The sequence below is a fragment of the Ambystoma mexicanum genome, chromosome 6p, assembly GCF_040938575.1.
Source record: "Ambystoma mexicanum isolate Mex_15411 chromosome 6p, UKY_AmexF1_1, whole genome shotgun sequence".
NCBI lineage: Eukaryota > Metazoa > Chordata > Amphibia > Caudata > Ambystomatidae > Ambystoma > Ambystoma mexicanum.
The window spans coordinates 354484416-354503369 of NC_090935.1; the positions used below are offsets into that span (position 1 = coordinate 354484416).

At 45.3% G+C, this 18954-nt stretch overlaps 1 protein-coding gene across 3 annotated transcripts in view; it reads left to right on the top strand.

Annotated features, from left to right (window-relative positions):
- Positions 1-18954, top strand: part of SPEF2 (sperm flagellar 2) — a 1748369-nt gene that overhangs the window by 1075034 nt on the left and 654381 nt on the right. For all 3 annotated transcript variants that reach the window (XM_069627121.1, XM_069627123.1, XM_069627122.1), the window contains exon 23: positions 11313-11470. In XM_069627121.1, coding sequence (XP_069483222.1) covers positions 11313-11470 — 158 coding nt within the window. The remainder of the gene's footprint in view (positions 1-11312; positions 11471-18954) is intronic.

An 18954-nucleotide genomic window follows, 5' to 3' on the forward strand; every position in this document is an offset into this window, starting at 1 on the left:
AAAAAAGCCTCAGAAAATGCACCACAGCAATCTGCAGTTTCAATCTTTTGCCATGGATCATATCTAACCACAAGCACTCTAAGGACACATTGGCAGTATTTGACACACATTTTATAAAACAGTTGATACACTCCATTCTTAGGTTCTCAATATTTCCTTCTCTTATGTCACTAATTTCACCTGTTTTCATTACATTAAAACTGAAGTATTTACTAAACAACATTATTATGTGAAAGCTAATATAGCTGATCCGCTACTAGCCAGACAACTAAAAGATAGGGCCTGAGCCCATGCAATTTTGAAATTAAAAAGCAAGGAAGGGGGATATGAGACTACCAATGAGGGGTTCCTGGGAATATTTAGAGCTTTTTACACCACATTATATACCTCTGACAATCCAGATGAAACTAAGCAAGCAGAATATCTGAAGAAGGTATCCCTGACACGCATTACACAAGAGGACAGAGAAAGGCTTCAAGGGAATATTCAGGTGGGAGAGGTGATCAAAGTGATTCAATCTCTACCCAAAAACACGGCCCGGGACCAGATGGTTACCCAGCTAACTTTTTCAAATCATTTTGAGACACTTTAACGCCATACCTTACAAAGCTTTACAGTTCATTTAGATTAAAGGGCACGATCACGAATTCGATGAATGAAGCTAGGTTGGTGGTGCTCCCTAAGGCCGGCAAGGACCTGACGTCCCTGGGCTCATATGGGCCTATAACGTTATTTGATATATATTTTGTTTTAATATGTTTTATTGGTTAAAAGTCAGATATGTATAAAACAATAATTAACTTAAAATAAACCTTTTAACATTTCTGTTCCAAAAAGAACATCCACAAACTACAACAAAATCCATTCCACCAAAAAAATAAACCTTTAGCATTTCGATTTCCAAAAATCATCCATGAGCTAGGGCAAAATCCATCCCACTAATTCCCCAGAAAACAGACCATTAGACAGTTAAAATCCGCAACGTCCATTCAAAATTCCATTAACACCCTCCCTCCCTCCCTCTTCCCCCCCCTGATCGGATAGCACAACCTCAAGCATTTTCATTGCAGCAATAACCAAGCGGGGCTGATCACCAATTAACATCCAGTTCCACCATTCCCCACTTGTAAGAGTTGATTTTGTCCATAAGAGTTCATCTAGAAAGAATGCTCGAGTCTCAATCACAGCTTCACAGTTCATTACCAGATGCTCCGAGGTTTCCACCTGGCAAATACTCTTACAATACTGACAGTTTGCATTTTCCACCCCTGCCGTTTTCTTCTTAAACAAAATCTCTCTTCTGTGTAGGATGTTTAGATGACATCTGAGAAGAAGGTCACGATATTTTGATGAAGGGAATTTCATCATGATCTTCGGAAGTTTATTAACTCTCCCCCACTCAACGGACAGAGATTGTCTGAAACCCAGACCACCACAATAATCTAAAGTGGTAATCCAATCTCTGAGCAACAACTTCCTTCTCACACTCATTGGATTACTCAGTAACATATTTACGGACACATCCTTATCCCACAGAAGGGCTTCCACCTTGTTACGCCATTCTTCAAATGGTCCTTTTACCACCCTATTATCCAATGCCAAGATCTTAAATGGTTTTTCAACACTCTCCAAGGCACATTTCCTGCATAGTGATACCGTCTTCCAAGTTACCAATGATTCCAAAGACTGTAGTCTCAATTCAAACCTAATTGTACACATTGTAACACACCTATAATTGTAATATCTTACGCCAAAAATGACCCTCCAATTTCTCCCAACAATCATATGAGAGACGGAAAACCGCCTCAGCTCCATAGGTTAGGATCTGTGCCACCTTCTGCTTGTAAAAGGTAAAGATCGGTATTAATGTGAATTTACCAAATTTACGGTGGAGTAACCTGCCCTGATTGACCAAAGGAATCATTCTCTGCCATAGGTATTCATAGTGAGCAACCTCATTAGCATTTCTATTGACAGTAACCCCTAAGTAAACTATTGAATCCAACGTCTCTAAGGGGATTCCTCCCACACTCCAGGTAAATTTATCTTTCTTTACCTGTCTTGCGTTCTTCATCGGCAGAATCTTAGATTTCCTTGCATTAATTTTCATACCATTACTTTTGAGGTACAATTCAAAAGCTTGGAGACGACGCTTAAGTCCTATTGATTGTACCCCCATAATTCTACGGGGGTACAATCAAGGAAGACCAGGTCATCCGCGAAGAGAATCCACGGTACCTGGGCTCTGTTAACTGTCGGCGGAAAGGCACGAACATTCACCTGAGACAATCCCAAGTCAGAAATATACAGGCAAAACAGGAGTGGCGCAAGAGCACACCCCTGTTTGAAGCCTTGATAGGTGAAAATGTTACTAGATAATGACCCCTTTGCACACAGCCTAATTTGGACCGAAGTGTTGGTATAAAGCGCTTCTATAGCTTCTACCAGATCTACCGGACAGCCCTACTTACGCAATTTCGCCCACAGATGATTCCTCAATACACTATCGAACGCCTGTTTGAGGTCCATAAAGGCCAAGAACAGTGTCAATCCCTTCTCCAAGCTCTTTTCTTTTAGTAAATTCAACAGGAAGAGGTTTAAGGAGGTGCCCACTCCCCTTACAAAAACCGTTTGCCTAGGGTCCAAAATTCCATTCCCTTCCGCCCATTTTTTCAGGTCGCGCAGAGGAAGCGTTGCAAAAAGCTTTCCCATCGCATCCAAAAGGGCGATAGGCCGTTTTTGGGATCAGACCTATCGCCCTTTTTAAAAATGGGCACAATTAAGGCCTCCTTCCAAGACTCAGGTATGGATCTATTAATCATGATTTGTCTAAACATCGTTAGAACAACACTTGCCCAATGTTCTTTGTTCTTTTTTTAATTCAAAATTCGAGATCCCATCAAGTCCCGCCGCGCGGGAAACACTCAGTTTTCCAATCATAAGGCTTACATCATGGTCATCCAAAGCAAAATTCCATCTATCCCTACCCATGACTTTGGGAGTAGCCAGACCCTCACCCGGATCAGAAAACAGGGATTTGTAGTGGCTGATCCAATCTCTCTCAGCCACCATCACCAAGGACTTCTCGTGGCGGAATACACCACCATCGTTGATTAACTCCCATGTAGCTCTGGAGTCTTTCTTACAGACCGCTTGCAGCATACACTCAGCGTCTTGCTGGAGACGCAAATGTTGTGTGCTTCTACACCAATGTTTATAGGTCTGACAAATATTTCTTATCCTTTCTTTTTTCCCAGAGCAGGAGTCACCCCTTATCTGTTTCAATGCTCTGCGCATACCTTTTCTTTTTGTAACTAGATCCTGGTCATATACATGCTTTTTTGACCATGGCAAATCCCCTTTCCGTACACCTGGCTTAGAGAACTCTTTGAGGAGACCCCTATAGTCCCTATTCCCAGGATCCATCAGCACTTGGCTATTATAGTCTCTATTGATCCTCCTGACCTCATAATCTTTCAATCTTAGACGAAGCCCACAGCTCCTCAATTCAACCTCTTCCATTACATCCTCCAAACCCCTAACTCCTACACCTCCAAAACACATGGTCAGTAAGTCATGATCACTGATGGACTGGGGACTAACCACAAATTTCTCAATACTCTCCTTAAGATTTTTCGAGATAAAACAGTAGTTAATACATGTCAGTGATCCACTCCTCCATGTCGGGCGACCAGGAATTTCTTCCTCTGTTTGACCATTTACCAAGTGCATTTCACGCAGCTTCATGCTCAGCATCCATTCATTCTCTCTTCCATTCCTTCTTATCACACACTGTCCCAGTCTTATCCAACAATTTAATATTGAGGTTACCACACAACACTATCTTAACTCATTCCACCTCACACACAACCTCATCAATCAGGTTAGTTATAGAATTCGTAAAGTCGAAGTCCTTCTCCATATTGACTCGCCAATAAACATTGAGCAATACCCAAGAAAAGTTCCCACCCTCCTGTTCTTTCTTTAGGTATATTGCCTGGACATAGGGATTGGGGCATTTCGTGGCCGTCACTGACCATCCCACGTCGTTCTTCATCATCATCAATAGGCCAGAAAAAGGGCAGCCCAACAGCCCTTTTGGTGCTGGGTTTAAGAACACCACATACCCATCACATTGAGGTGGCTCCCTTAACCAAGTTTCTTGGAACACAAGGATATCAAGATCATTCAGAGCCAGCATCCCACCCCCAAACAAACTTCGAAACCCTCTAGTGTTCCAGCAGCCTATCCTCAATTGGTTCAGCTCCTTTTCCCTAACAGTCCAAATCCCTCCAGGACGACCCAATGCCCCTGCTAACCATGACCAGGAGGATGTTGTAGCGGTAGCAGAAGTTAAATCCTTCAACTCTCCATGGTTTGCAACTGTAAACTTCTGTGAATGTACATCTTTCTTATTAACCTCCAGCTCTTTAAATTGCTTCCTGAAACTTTCATTACTACTTTCTTTCCTCTTTTCAACCCCCTGAGTTGGATTTCCAGTGGTCGGAGCCCTTGTTGAAGTCGGCCTTTTCCATTCCTTTTCAATTGGGCATAAAAATCTGTTAGTTCAAATCAGAAGGGTAAGAATTTATCTCCAAGTGCCAACAAGGAATCCTTTTTAACTTGGGAGGAGAGATGCAATATGATCCAGTCTTTCTTTTTTTCTTCAACCAACTCCACGATCTTAATATCCTCCGTGACAAATATAATGTTCAGGGTTATGGTGTTAACCAACCGCACAACATTTCCTCTGTTCAGCAAGAACATCTTGGAGTTGCTCTCCATCCTTTCCAAACAAGCCTTCGGACTCAATTCTTCGTTTTTCCGGGGGAGCCGGGGCTTTTCAATCCCCCCCCCCTCCTAGCCACCTCCCATCTCAGTTCCTTGTCTGGGCCATTGTTTATACCGGACTTAGCTGACCGATTCCTATTTCTGGCCCCCTAACCACTTCTTCTCATTTCCTCCAAGGACCTCAAACCAAGACCCATTTCATCAATGGGTCTTTGGCAGGCTTTGACCAATCTCTCATTAGTTTTACACTAAGCACAGCCACCCTTCTTTGTTCAAGTGTTTTGAAGATCCCTAAATCCTTTTCCAACTTATTCACACCCTTTTTGAAAAGAGCTGATGCTTCACTGGGCTTCAATTTTCCTTCCATCTTATGGCCCAGCGCCAGACTTTTTTCAGGGGCTGCCGCCCGTGAGGAATTTCCTTTAGCATTTGGTCCTCCAGATGCGTGACAGGGGCCCTCAATTCTGAGAGGCATTCAATTAATTCCCATTCTGAATTACTCACATCTTTCCATTGGGCATCCTCATCTGCTCTCTCAAGTTCTTCAACCAGCAGGCTCGGCTTCCCTATCGAGGTGTCTGGTAAGGGGGGCAAATCGCGCCTAGGTTTCTTAGAAGCCGGAAGGCTAAGTTGCATGGGGGAAGATCGAATGTTCCTAAGGAAGGCGCGAGAGCCCTTCGCCTTCTTTCTTGCATTGGATGGCATCTTTTTGGGTTTTTTCGCCACTTTTAGTTTTTGCTTCACCTGTGAGCACCAGTGGCGCTTTCCAAAATATCTTGTCGCGGGCCTTCCTCCATTATCCCTACGGCCTTCTGGTCCTTCTTTGAATTGAAGACAGAGAAGACGTTCTTCGCTGCAGAGGCTTCATTAGCCCCTGTCAGATCTACCACTGGCTCTTGCCCGCCAGGCCCAGATGGCTGAATCGTAGAGGATTTGACCGTATTTTCTTTCACGAGAGACGGCATTCTGGTCAACCATTTCATATGAGCCCTCATCCACTTACAATCTTGTAAGAGGGCTTCCATCATGAGGGCCTTATCTACTGATTCACGAATAGCCAAATCGCATAGTCTGTTTTGCCACATAAGAGAGGTTTCTGCTTCCATATTCAGTCTCTTATCAACATTCATTGCCAGAGCTTCCATGTTTTGCATTTTCTCTAAGAGTCCACCAATCAAGGCTGATTGGGTTTGAATGGACTCATTTAGATTCTCATACAGCTTCGTGAAAGGCCGTAGGGAAATAGACAGGGAGGCCATCACAAGTTGCTGCAGTTGCATTAGGTTTACTCCTGGCTCACCATCCGTGACTCTTCTTTTTCTTCTTCCTCGTTGTTCATGAATCCTGGGGGAGTAATCGCTCCCTGATGAGGAGGACTCCGATGGCACCTTACTTCCCGAGGTAGTCGGCTGTAATTCCCTCCTATGCGGCTGGCTATTTTCCACCGGAGGTAGATTGAAGCTGTTAATAGAACTGGCCACCGCTCCCACTGGTGCAATATTCATAGGATCATCCCCCTCAGACAGTACATGGCACTCCCCTTCCTTCGGTGAGACGGACTCTAATATATCGTCAGCCTCTCTATCCACCAGATCCTCTGCTTCCAGGAGGGATTTATCCAAGAGTCTCAAACATTCATTTACCCTGGACAGACTTAGTCTTTTTTGTTTAGCAATCTTGACCGTGAGGTCCAAGAGATCATTGGCCAGCTTACTCGCCAGCTCCTCGTTTTCTCCCCTAGCGCCTGATGGATTAACACTCAAGGCCGCTAGTTGCAAACAGGAATTAATGCTGGGATCGGGGGCAACCAGCTCAGGAAGCACTGCACTGGTCGGGCTTCCTATCCTCTTATCCACAGCATTTTCTTCCATGGGGGGCAAATATGCTTCCACGACACTGGAACTTGGGGATGTATGAAGGATTGGGATCTTGGCCTGAGGCCCTGCCCCCAACACCAACGGTCCTGGATGAGCCCCCCCCCCTTATCATGGGCATCGAAACCACCCTCGGAACTGATTCCATTGAGGGTAACAATGACAGCCCTTTCATCCTTAAGTTTGTTGAATCATTCCCTTGTGGAAAGACACAGTCGTCAACAAGGGGCTCTGACCCCACCACACCTCTCCTGGCCTGCTGTCAGGTTGTTATGCAATGCAGGGAAGAGGATCTCAATTTTTCCATATTCTTTTGATGACTTCCAAAAGTAAAGCACCACTTCACCACCACTCGTCGACACCTTCTAGCACCACTCTGCTACAAAGGGAGATTAGGTAAGGGTAGAGGGGTATGACCTTCCGAGTAGGCGGGGGTTGGGCGGCCACAGTTCACCAGATTTTAAAGCACCACTCGCTGCCACAGTTCACCAGTTCTCAAGGACCCTCCAGCAGCAGAATAAGCACGTGGCTCCAACCGCAGCGGAATCCACACGGAAGAGCACCGGAGCACAAAGCCTATCCTCCTGCTGACTCCACAACACAATTATCACGATTATTTTGCGCAGCTCCAGTACAGTCTGGCGGAGCTTCACCTTTTATACAACTTTGGGTGCGTTGGCAAGAAAAAAAAGAAAAAAAAATGCAGATTGGCTGGGAACTTTAAGGTAGTGCCAATTCAAGTAAAAAGATCCACTCTTGCCAAAAAACGCAATGTAGTACAAGGAGGTTGCCTCAAAAAAGCACCACAATCGTTATGGCCCTCCTCGCCTTTGTTTAACACTGCCGCAGACCCAACAACACGTAGTTTAACCAGAGAAAATACACGGGCTGCGAGAGAGGCAGCGCTATGACCAACAGAAAAGAATGGAGATCAAAGAATGGTGCAGACGGCACAGCAAGCGCATACCACACCTAGCAATGCTCACCACCCTTAGCCTCCATTCGCCTCGGCCTCCGCCTCTGCTTGGGACACAGAGTACAGGAATCCTAGACTCTCGGACACACGGGCAGACAGATGCGGGCCCCTGGGCTCCTGAGTAACGAATGGGGCATAGAAGAGGAGATCTCATCTCTTTTCTGTATCGATCTCCACTCAGAATAGCACTCTTAGTTGCAGTATTCCACAGAGCTCCGGCTGTCCATCCGTCCTCACCCAGGCCAGCACCCACTCAGAATGAATGGGGGAGAAAGGCTAGAGGAAAGGACTTAGAGGGCAACGAGAATGTGTGAAGCCGCACTGTCTCGCTTGCACGTACAGCCGCTTCTGACACAGCCTACAGCCTAGGATCGAACCCTTTATTTGATATAGATGCCAAAATATATACCAAAGTTTTGGCAAACCGCTTAACAGCAATACTGCCAAAAATAATAGTCCCGGACCAGTCTGGATTCATCACATAGAGACAGACACATGATAGCGTCCGAAGAGTTTGCCACTTACTGGAAAAAAACGTCATAACACGCTCACCAGAAGTACTGGCATCATTGGACGCTGATAATGCATTCAATAGAGTTGAATGGTCCTTCCTGTTCCAAACCATGCAATGCATGGGGATATGAATAGGGTTTCTCCAAATGGTGTGGGCTAATTATCACTCTCCGCAAATTAGACTAGCTATAAATGGGACACTCTCTGGCACTATTGCAATAAAATGGGATACTAAGCAAGGATGCCCCCTGTCCCCTCTCCTATATGCTATATACGTGGAGCCCCTATTGGCCCGGGCTCTGGGACTCGGATCAGGTTAGAGGCATAGCAAGGGCAGGCGAAGAACACAAAACAGTGGCGTTTTCAGATGACATGCTGATAGCGATTGCGGAACCAGACATAATTACCCTCAATGATGGCGGAACGCGACAAATTTAGTGCAGTGTCCGGGCTGAAAATAAATAGGACAAAATCAGAAATTCTGAATGTGTCAGTTAACCCTGAAATCCTTGAGAGGTTGCACTCGCCAACCCAGCTATCTCTTACGGAGAATGGTATTACATATTTAGGGGTGGTCCTAACAAAATCACCAGAACAACTTTACAGGGCAAATTATACACAACTACTCACTAGGGTGAAAGCAGATTTTCAAAGATGGAACCCACTTGCAACATCCGGGCTAGGAAGATTGATGGTAATTAAAATGATGCTCTTACCCAGGATACTATATTACTTTCAAGCACTCCCACTCTGAATACCCAGATCCTTTCTTAACTCGCTCACAAAACTTATAAGATCGTACATATGGCATAATAAATCGCCTAGGGTAGGAATGGCCACTCTCACAGCTCCAAAACAATTGGGAGGTTTGGGACTACAGCATGTTTATAGATGCTACGAATCTGCAGGTTAAGAATGGTTTACTGGGGCAGATTGTAAGATATGGGCACGACAGGAAAGGGCAGTTGCAGGTACAACACTTTCTGGCCTTCTATGGCTAGATCGGAAATATAGGCCCACTACTGTGAAGCTCAGTAAAATTGTGGGTCTAGTTGTAGAGGTATGGGACTCAGCAATTGAAAAAGGGGGTTGTCCACCTCGCCCTCCCAATTTTTCCCTATGTTTCAGAACCCAGAATTTCCCCCGGACATCGTACCCAGGACTTTTAGAGCTTGGAGGGAATTCGAGACATGTATCCAGGACCTCAGAACTTTTGAGGATTGCAAAAGAGACTTGCGGGTGTGGGAAGGGGATGGATTCCAGTACAGACAACTACGCCATTGGCTAATAAGCCCAAAGATTAAAGCAGCTGCCATGCGACAGTTGACACCCTTTGGAAAGTATATCATGAGCCACACTGGCTCGAAAAAGATACTTTCGAGCCTGTACAAATTATTAAACAACGGCACAACTTTGGTACATTGGAACTACATTAAATAATGGGAGGCCTCATAAGACGAAACGGTACCAAGAGAACAATGGGAACAATTATGGGAATCAATACCTAAACTCACCCACTGCACTCCAATGAGGGAAATGTGGTACAACATGATGTTCCATTGGCATTATACTCCCGAGTGACTTCATACCATGTTCCCGAAGGTATCAAATTTATGTTGTAAGCGGTGTGAGGCTAGGAGGGACTGGAGAAATATTTGGTGGGAGTGCCTGGTTATTAGACCATACTGGGCCGAGGTACAGGAACAAATAGGTGGGTATTCTCCAGCATCGATTCATCAGACACAAGGGTGTGGTTGTGCGGACTGCGGGACCCGAAACAGAAATAATTTTCAAAGAGACAGAAAAGTTGCTTCATGACTCTCCTGATAGCGTGGCTGGTATTGGCACAAAAGTGGAAACCAAGACAGATGCCAACAAACTTGGACTGGTTGCAGAAGGTATGGTCCTATATATCGCTGGAGTGGGCAACCCACACGATCCAAAGAGGACCAAGCCTCCTTCAAGTGCAATTGGGACGATATGCTGGGATATTTACAAAGTAACTATATGCTTCTATGGTGCACCCATAGAATTCAGATGTTGGACATAATGTGACTGTGCTAAGAAGAAATCGCACGAATGATCAATCGATATAGACCCTTTTGCAGATGGAGAGGGAGTTGGGGGGGGTATTGCATTTTCTTTGTTCATTATGAAAACCAATAAAAAAATTTTTTTTTAAAAAGTGTTGGATTATGGGAAAAGTTAAACAGGGGGGTTTCCTAGTCTTCGTGGCATGTTTTCTCCCCACATGCGATCCTCCCGCAGTACAGATTTCACTCCTGCTCCTTTTACCTTCTCCATATTTCTCTCTTGTGAGCGTAAGTGACATTTGCCCTTCATCCACCTCCTCTGATCTCCTGTTCCTCGTTCCATCCTCTTGGCTCTTTAACTTCTTCTCCCTTGTTATCTCTCCTCCTTCTGCTCCATCGACTTTTCCTGCAACTCCAACAGCTCTGCTCCTCCATTTGCTACTCCCCTTATCCATACACCACCCACTGTTCCCAATGTGGGTTTTTATAGTGATGAATTCCCTCACCTTGCCTGCTCTTGTGGAAAGGATCTGCAGCCGAGTGTGATTAACTTCCCTTTCTGGCATTTGTACGTTCGCCTTCCCCTGCCACGCTCTGGTTTATCTACTGATTTTGCCACTCTCTTTAAATGCGGACAACGCCTCTAAATGGCCAGCCCGCCATCCTCGATGTGGCACAATTGCTCAAATGTAAATCATAGGACGTACTCCATAAGTGTATCCAGCAGGAACCGTTTCTGTTCTGTGGTCTACTGCTCCTTTGCAGGGGGATCAGCAAACATGTCACTACTGTGCCAAATACTGTGCATCTTGTTTTAGCAGGGCAGTGAATATCCATACAAAATCCTAAGTCTGATTCTTTAATGAGGTACTGGCAGCAGCATGAACCAATTGGCAGTCCCCTGCCTCCAGCCCCAGTGTTATGGGGGACAAGGGGATCCACACAATACCGCCGCTGGCCCCCATATCAGTGGTGGGACCTGCTCCCTTGAGTAGCCCAAAGGCACACCTTAAAGGCCAGGCGGGGGACATCATCACAGATGTTAATAAAGGATGCACCATCTTTGTTTATGAAGGTGTGTTATGATTGCTTTGTAATCATTTTCATTTTTGCTTGTTTTCAAAGGTGGAAGTGGACCGCTTTCAAGATACCGTTAGGCTTCTTCGTGATTATTACAATGGAATGGGAGGGAAAATGCCAAGTGAGACCAGCTATGACTTTGCTCGGATTTCATTGCTAGATATTGGCCCAGAGGAGCCAGTGGATCCAGAAAAGCCAAAAAGGTAATTGGAATACTCTGAGATACCTATTGCTTGCAGATGTTCCATATTGAGTTGCAGTACTGTATGTTTCATGCACTTTTATGGTGTTAAAATGTATATGGTATATATTGGACTCTACATGCCTTGCGTTTCCTAAGAGAAACATGTTTGCGGTCTTTAAGGCTCCCAAGTCATGTGCCAGAGGCACAAAATGTTGCATACAGAAGCACAAAGTACGGTGCTTCGTGCTTCTGTCTCTGCAGCCTGCATACAGCGAACAAAGGCAGATGTACCCCGCAGCAGGTAAGTGTGTGGTGCAGAGGGACAGAGAGGGGACTGCACAGTTGGCAGTGGGTGCATGGGTGCCGTGAAAGGGACCTAGACAAGGTCATGAACAAAAGTAAAAAAGACTGACCTTCTGGGTGCAGTCTTCTTGGCCTGGAATCTCCAAGGTCATACTTTTGTTCCTCTATCTTCGGACACAAATATGAGAAAAGATATCAGACACTTTTTTTTCTCAAAAATGAAGTATTCTAATTGGGAAAGAAGACGTGATGGCTAAAAACATGTGGCAACAGTGCTTTAAAAATGAAAATACACCTATGCTTGATCGCTTCATCTCTGACCCTGGGGGATTAGCCACTCTGTACAGTCTGTGAAATGAGAAATGATTGTGGTAATTATTGCTATTAGTACCCATGGTTTGCTAACTATGGTTCTGATAGCAACTGTGTGTCAAAATAACTGGCTGCAGAGAGCACATGAACTGTTGTTTGACATCAACAATGTGTTTAAGATGGCTGCCAGTGAAATGAAAGCCGGGCGCTGTGTAGCCCTTCTGCGGAAGAGGCGAGGTGACGTTTGCAGTAAGTGAGTGGAATCAGGCAGTTTGCCGACTGGTGGGCACGAGCACTGGGAAAGCACTGGCCAGTTAGGTGTTTGCTCAGAACCTTGGAACTTAGCCCAGGTTTTGAGCAATCTAAGCAATAGAATTGGCTTCCAAACCTATCTATGGTGCTAAATGATGATACAATTTGATATATTTTGCCATATATGATATATTAAGGGATGCTGTGCAACACATCTGTGGATGTCGTCCCTTCTCCACTAGCGGGAGACCTTTCCAATGGGGCCTGGGCAGTGCGTCCACAGTACAATAGTCCCCTTGGTGGCGGTTCACTGGGTAAGGACTTTCAAAAAGCTGACTTCCATTATGGCACAGTGCAGTTATCACATACATCACTGTGCCCTGCATCCCCCTACCTGCCTCCCCCATACCCACTTACCTTTTCAGCGGCACAGACAGAAGTGTGCCGCCCTCTGGCCTGTATTGCTGCAGTGTCCGTTATGTCCCACTGACGCTTGTTCTAAACTGGCGCTGCAGGGACCTTCTTTTTCTTTTTTGTTTTTACTTTTATCATTATTGGCACCCGCTACCATGTAAAGGATGCGGGAGACACCCGCGCAGCCCGACCCCATTACTCTGACTAATGGGAGCGGGGGACACCCCCGCAACACATTCTTCCATTAGTCAAAGTAATGGGGGTCAGGATATCAGAATGCTGCAAAGTCGCCTTATTCAGTATAGACAACATTTTTAAGTCGCAGTATTTGTATGTTTCCAGGACAACCATCCTGACATGTTAGACCTGACTACCCGCCCTGAAAATGCCAACTCTTTCCCATGTAACTCCAATACAAGTACTGTGAAGATGACCAGAAGTATGAAGATCACTCCACAGAACTGGAGTGAACGGTCTAGTTTCTCACTGCATTTGATTGGCCAAGGGAAATACAAAACCACAGAAGGGAAACAACATGGAGAGAGTCATCCTCCAATGAGAACCTGGGAGACGCCGACCCGGTGAACAGGGGCACGCGGCAGGTGACGCTGTGCACAGATGCGAACAGGAGCGCAAAGGTAGTCCACAGAGAAGGAGCTACTTTGCTCGCGGCCCGTCCAAAACTCCAGGCCTTCCAGACCCGGCAAGCTGCCGGAAAGCAAAGTCCCATCCCGAGAAGTGAGAAGAGACTGAAGGAGTGACCACCACTGAGAAGAGAAAGCAAATTGACCATCTGGAATGCTGCCGACTGCAGAGAATGCCCGTATGTTGCCGGAGCCTCAGAGGGAAGCATTGCTGTTCGGAAGACGTGAATCACAGAAACAGGTAATCTTGCAGAACAGGGGGTGCTGGAGGTCCAGGAGGAACCGGGAAGCAACTGCAGAACACAAGATAATGTGGTCTGGGTCCCACACCCATATGAGAGCAAGTGAAGCAGAGACAGAACAGAAGGAAACATGTTTGGCAGGAGCGTAAACCAAGCTATTGCAACAGAGCATTGCAAGTCCGGGACCCACACCCTTGTGAGAGCCAAAGAATAAGAGGGTCTGAGACCATGGGAGAAACACAGACAGTCCATAAGAAAGCATAAGTTTGGCAAGAGAGTAAACCAAGCTATTGCAACCACACATTGCGATTCTGGAACCCGCACCCACATTAAAATTTGAGAATAAGAGGGTCTGGGACCCTGAAAACAAAAGAGACGGATCAGAAGAAAACCTTTCTTTGGCTGGAGTACACCAAGCTGGTATAATGCATAACTGTCAGTCAAGTACCTGTACCCATAAGAGAATATAAAAGTACAGTGAAGTTTGTCTAAGAAGATAAGGGGCCTAGGACCCAAGGAGAAAATGGAAGGAATCCAGGGGAAAGGAACTAACCCCTAATCTTTGGAATAATACACGTTAGAACATTTATTTTGTCAATTCTAAAGTAGAAGCAGAAGGAATACAGGGGAAAGGAGCTAACCCCTAATCCTTGGAGTTTTACATTGTGGAACATTACTTTTGTTATTTTGATCACCCGAGACATTGGGAATATTTCTGTTGGCACGAACTGTCATTACCACTTTACTTTGGAATTGAACACGTTTGCATATTTGGTTAAGGCTATTAGTGTTAGGGTCAGAAGTAGATTTTTGGGACACAACCGTCAGATTCTTTATTAGACATCCTGACATTTTCATTAGTTTTCTTTGAGGCAAGGAAATTCCTCTTAGCTTTAGGGACAGAGAGGCTGTTTTTCCAACCCTTTTACTTGTTAATAACATTTTATAACCAAAACTATGCCACTTTTCTGTCCGAGTCTTACTTTTGCACCCTTACAACGGTCTAAAAATGTACAAAGGTGACCACAATATTCATACTTAAAGTGTGGGTTTTCAACCAACACATTTGAGATTAAATATTTCCAGACTGTATAGTAGCATGGCATCTTTATTGGTGCTTCTACCTCGATGTGAAAATCGAATTCCTACTGCAACTCTTTAATTTAGCTTCATACTTCAGGGTATCTGGCGCCAGAGAAAGAGCATGCGCAGAATAGCCTTTTGATAATTCAAGGGTACCGCTTCAAGGATCTGGACTACATGAGAACCGGCAGTAGCCACGCTTAGCTCCGTCCCCCCCTCCCACACGATCATCCGACTTTCCTCGTCAGTCCTTTTTCAATTTTCTAGCATCCGGTGTTCCTTTATCTGAATTCATAAAGCACTCCCACGCATTATACATAATAATAACGATTAATACAGGTTAAGCCAACACCATGGATTAACAATTAGAATGTGCGGGGAGGTAAATGAGTGAGATTTAAGCAATGTATGAACAATATCTAGTTTGATGGCTAAGAGTAAAGGCAAGAGGGGGCATTCCAATGTTTGTGGGCTTATAGAGAGAAGGTGTGGAAGCAGGATTGAGCACTTGAAGGACAATGGACAGTTAACAATTAGTGAGATGACTATTGCAGTGAGGGATACGGAGAGTGACGAGAGAAACTAATAAGGAGCAACATCATGAACACATTTAAATACGATACTGATATAATTAAACTTTACTTTGGCCGGTAAGATGCATAAATGGAGAGCAGCAAGAGTGTGGGAGATGTGAGAAAGATGGATGAAGGAAAAGTAATGATATGTCACAATTAAAAATGTTCTGTAGACATGATTTTGTATGCAGGAAAAGAGAGACAGAGTAATCAAAATGAGAAAAACATTAGTTACATTAGAATAACAGCCTCATTTGCTTGAAAAGTAATAAAGGGGTGACTTCTAATGACATTAAAAAGATGGTACTGACCGGCGCAGGTAAGAAACGCAATACAGGTTCAGAACGACAGAGGGACAAAAGATAACGCTACGATTGCCAGCAGAAGGAAGAGAAAGAGAAGTAGGAGAGAAGATAGACTGCGGAGAAGGGAACTTACAAGAGGAAGCAGATAGAAAGAACATGATTTTAGTTTTAGAAGACATTTGCTGTAAAAGCTGTAAGAGCAGCCAGTGCCCAATCACTGAGATGGGTGCATAAAGATGATGCATGAAGGAGAGAAAAGAGGGAAACCACGCCCGTCAGATTGAAGTGGAGTAGCCTTTTTTCTGTTTTTCACGTAGGCTGGGTGAGAGCTTATTGCTCCTCCTCTAGTCCTGGGCCTCTTTCGGCCCTTTCACTCAGACCGGACTGCCCTCTGGGTAAACTTCAGCTGCAGTCATTGGCATTGCTAACACCCTACTCAGGGAACCCTTCTGCCCTACCTGCTCCCATGCCAAGGGATCATATGGATCCACAGATACTGCCTTTTCTGCCAAGATATACAAGGCTGCACATATTATTTGCTTGGCTAAGTCAACCCTGCCTCGGGGTTCCCCCGGAGCAGACTCCTACACAACTATTTGATTACTTACTGGCACACACTCCTTGGGGCCACCATTCACTGTTGTGTAGGTACAGAGAAAACACCCCTCACTGGCAGAAGTGACAACATAGTCACTGCCCATCTCTTGACCGAATATGTTATGTGCACTGGTGTTTTCACTGAAGCTTCTACCCCAGAGGATTATCTGCTTTTCTCCTTCAAACTTAGGGAGGGGCATCAACAACACTGACTACAGGAGTTTAGTCAAGAGGGCAAAAAAGTAGAATCAAATGGAGAGAGAAAATACAGACCTCTACCAAAGGTAACCTCCACATTAATACCCTCACTAGAGTCTGCAGAAACAGGATATATGTCTACCATCCTGGATGCAGAATCAGTTAGGACATGAAACAATGCCCCTCCTCCTATTACAAAGTTTGCCATGGCAAACATCCTCTCTAGCACAGATTCCTGGTTCCAGATCCCAAATGGCGCCTCCCCTCCGGATATTAAGAGTAATGCACAAGGGCCAGATCCCAACTCAAGGAAACATGGCACAAACTTCAAGCTGACACTGATAAGGAAACAAAGGATACCATGTACTCATCCAAAGCCTTTTACTGGACTAGATGCACCCTTTTCTTCAGCATTGGTTATTTCATGGATTCACATGCTCATTCACTATTCCTCGTCGTCAAGCTGGGAATCCTCAGTAATATTAAATTAGTTTTGCTTTAAAGCTTAAAAATGCTTGTCACTTATATAGCGTATTACTGTCACTTTGGGTCATACTACCCCAGCCAATGATATTAGTCCTTATCTTCACCCCTGGTAGCCATCTTCAGATTTTTACCACATGTTGTAGTGTTGGGAGTCCTCATTTTTTTGCTCTTCAAAATCTTGACGTTTTGTCCTATTTTTGAAAACCTTTTTTCCATTGTTTCTTCAAGTTTAGTCACTCTGTTGACTGTCGGCTATGGCGACCCATTGCCAGTAAAGATCTCAACCATCAATCGGTCATCCAGACTGTGTGAAGTCTTCCTCTCCACGTCCAAGGCCTTCCTTAGCCATTGTGATGGCGGAACCTAGGAAGAAAAGCCTTTTCAATGCTTGTGCTAAATGTCACCTAAAAATGTGTACGCGAAAGACCACCATGACAGGTCCTTATATTGCTTGCATCCGGACTACGACATGGAGAGCTGCTCCATCTGCCAATCCTTTACATCTAAGACACGCAGGGACTGTCATCGCAGGTTGGTGATATGGTTGGATGAGGGTGCAGGGACCTCTGGCTCGACCTCGGTTCGCAGTCATTTCTCTACTAGAACTGGACACTACTGCTGTCCCCCCGTCAACCACCTCGTCAACTAATCCATTGTTACTTGTAACTCGACCACTTGCCCACATCGTCGGAGACCTGTCGATAACTGTATCGTCTATGCATACAGCTGCAATGCCAATAGTTATATCTAAACATCTGGCTTCAACCCACTCTTCGGAGAAACATCGTTTGTTGACGTCCACATCTACTCCATCTAAAAACCACATTGACGACTCTGTCGACGGCTCACAAACCAAAGAATTCTACTGCCCCGTTGACAACCTTGGTGACGACTTTGTCAACAACTACTGCCTCTACCAGAAAACCCACTCTGGCAAAGATCTCTTTGCCGCCAGACTGTCTTCAGCTCCCATTCACAGAATCCTGTGATTGACACATTTCCCAGAGGTGCTAGTGTTGACAGGGAGATGCCTCCAGCACAGTCTTTTTTGCCACGGCCTACGAAGGCCAATCCACTCTCCAGCCTGGTTCCCTCTGTGTCACCTGCTGCCACTCCACCTGCCAAGTTACTTCAAGGAGGTGAAATTTCAGATGACAAGCCTCTAGAGGCTTTATTTTCATACCATGAAGAGATCAAAAAAGAGCCTGATTCTCTTCTCCCGATACCTCATTCAAGATCCCCAGTTCAACCTCCTCCAATGCCTCCAGTTCGAGCCATTGCAGTACCGTTAGTCGCCTCGGGCACACCACCTGCACCCAGGGATCTTTGCCTTGATATCTTATCTACCTTACAAACATAGGTCTCTGAACTGCAACACAGTCTTCCTTGCCTGGCCCCTCAAGGAGCCCCTCACAGAAGCCCTCTGGCATTGCAGTGAAGGGAAGATTGAGTTCCTCCTCGGCCACCTCAACTGAATCCTCAATTTACTGTACTGGTCTCTGCCATCTCCTACACTGACACTGGGCCTGATGATGACTCGGACAGGTCCCTGGACACTGACACTACAGATGAATTTAACGACCTGGTCCCAGCAGATGGTGAGCCGGTAGACCTACCTTTCCTTTGATTCACCACTTGAACAAATAGGCTCCTTCCACGCTAATGGCACGTGCAGCTAAGCTGTTCGACCTTGTTCCAGATGAACAGAGGAATTAAGGTTTCCTATTGCAGAGACGTGAAGACTCTAAAAAGTCAGTGGTTGCAATCCCCATGATAGAAGACATCTTGGAAGATGGGCTACTTGTAATGAAGAACCCCTTTGCGGCTCCTCCTTAAAAGGACTGCCTGGAGAAGAAGTATTAAGTGCTGGATACTAAGTGCCTACGCACCCAGCCCTGCCCAGACTTAGTGGTATCAGCAGCTGCCCAAAAGAGATCCGCCAATCCTTCTTCCCTATGTATGGTGCCTCTGGAAAAGGAGTGGTAAACAACTTGGTTCCTTCGGTAAGGGGGTTATTTCCATTGCCGCTACCACCATCAAAGTGGCCAACTCATTGGCAATCCTCTTCCGGTCTGACCATGAATTGTTGTAC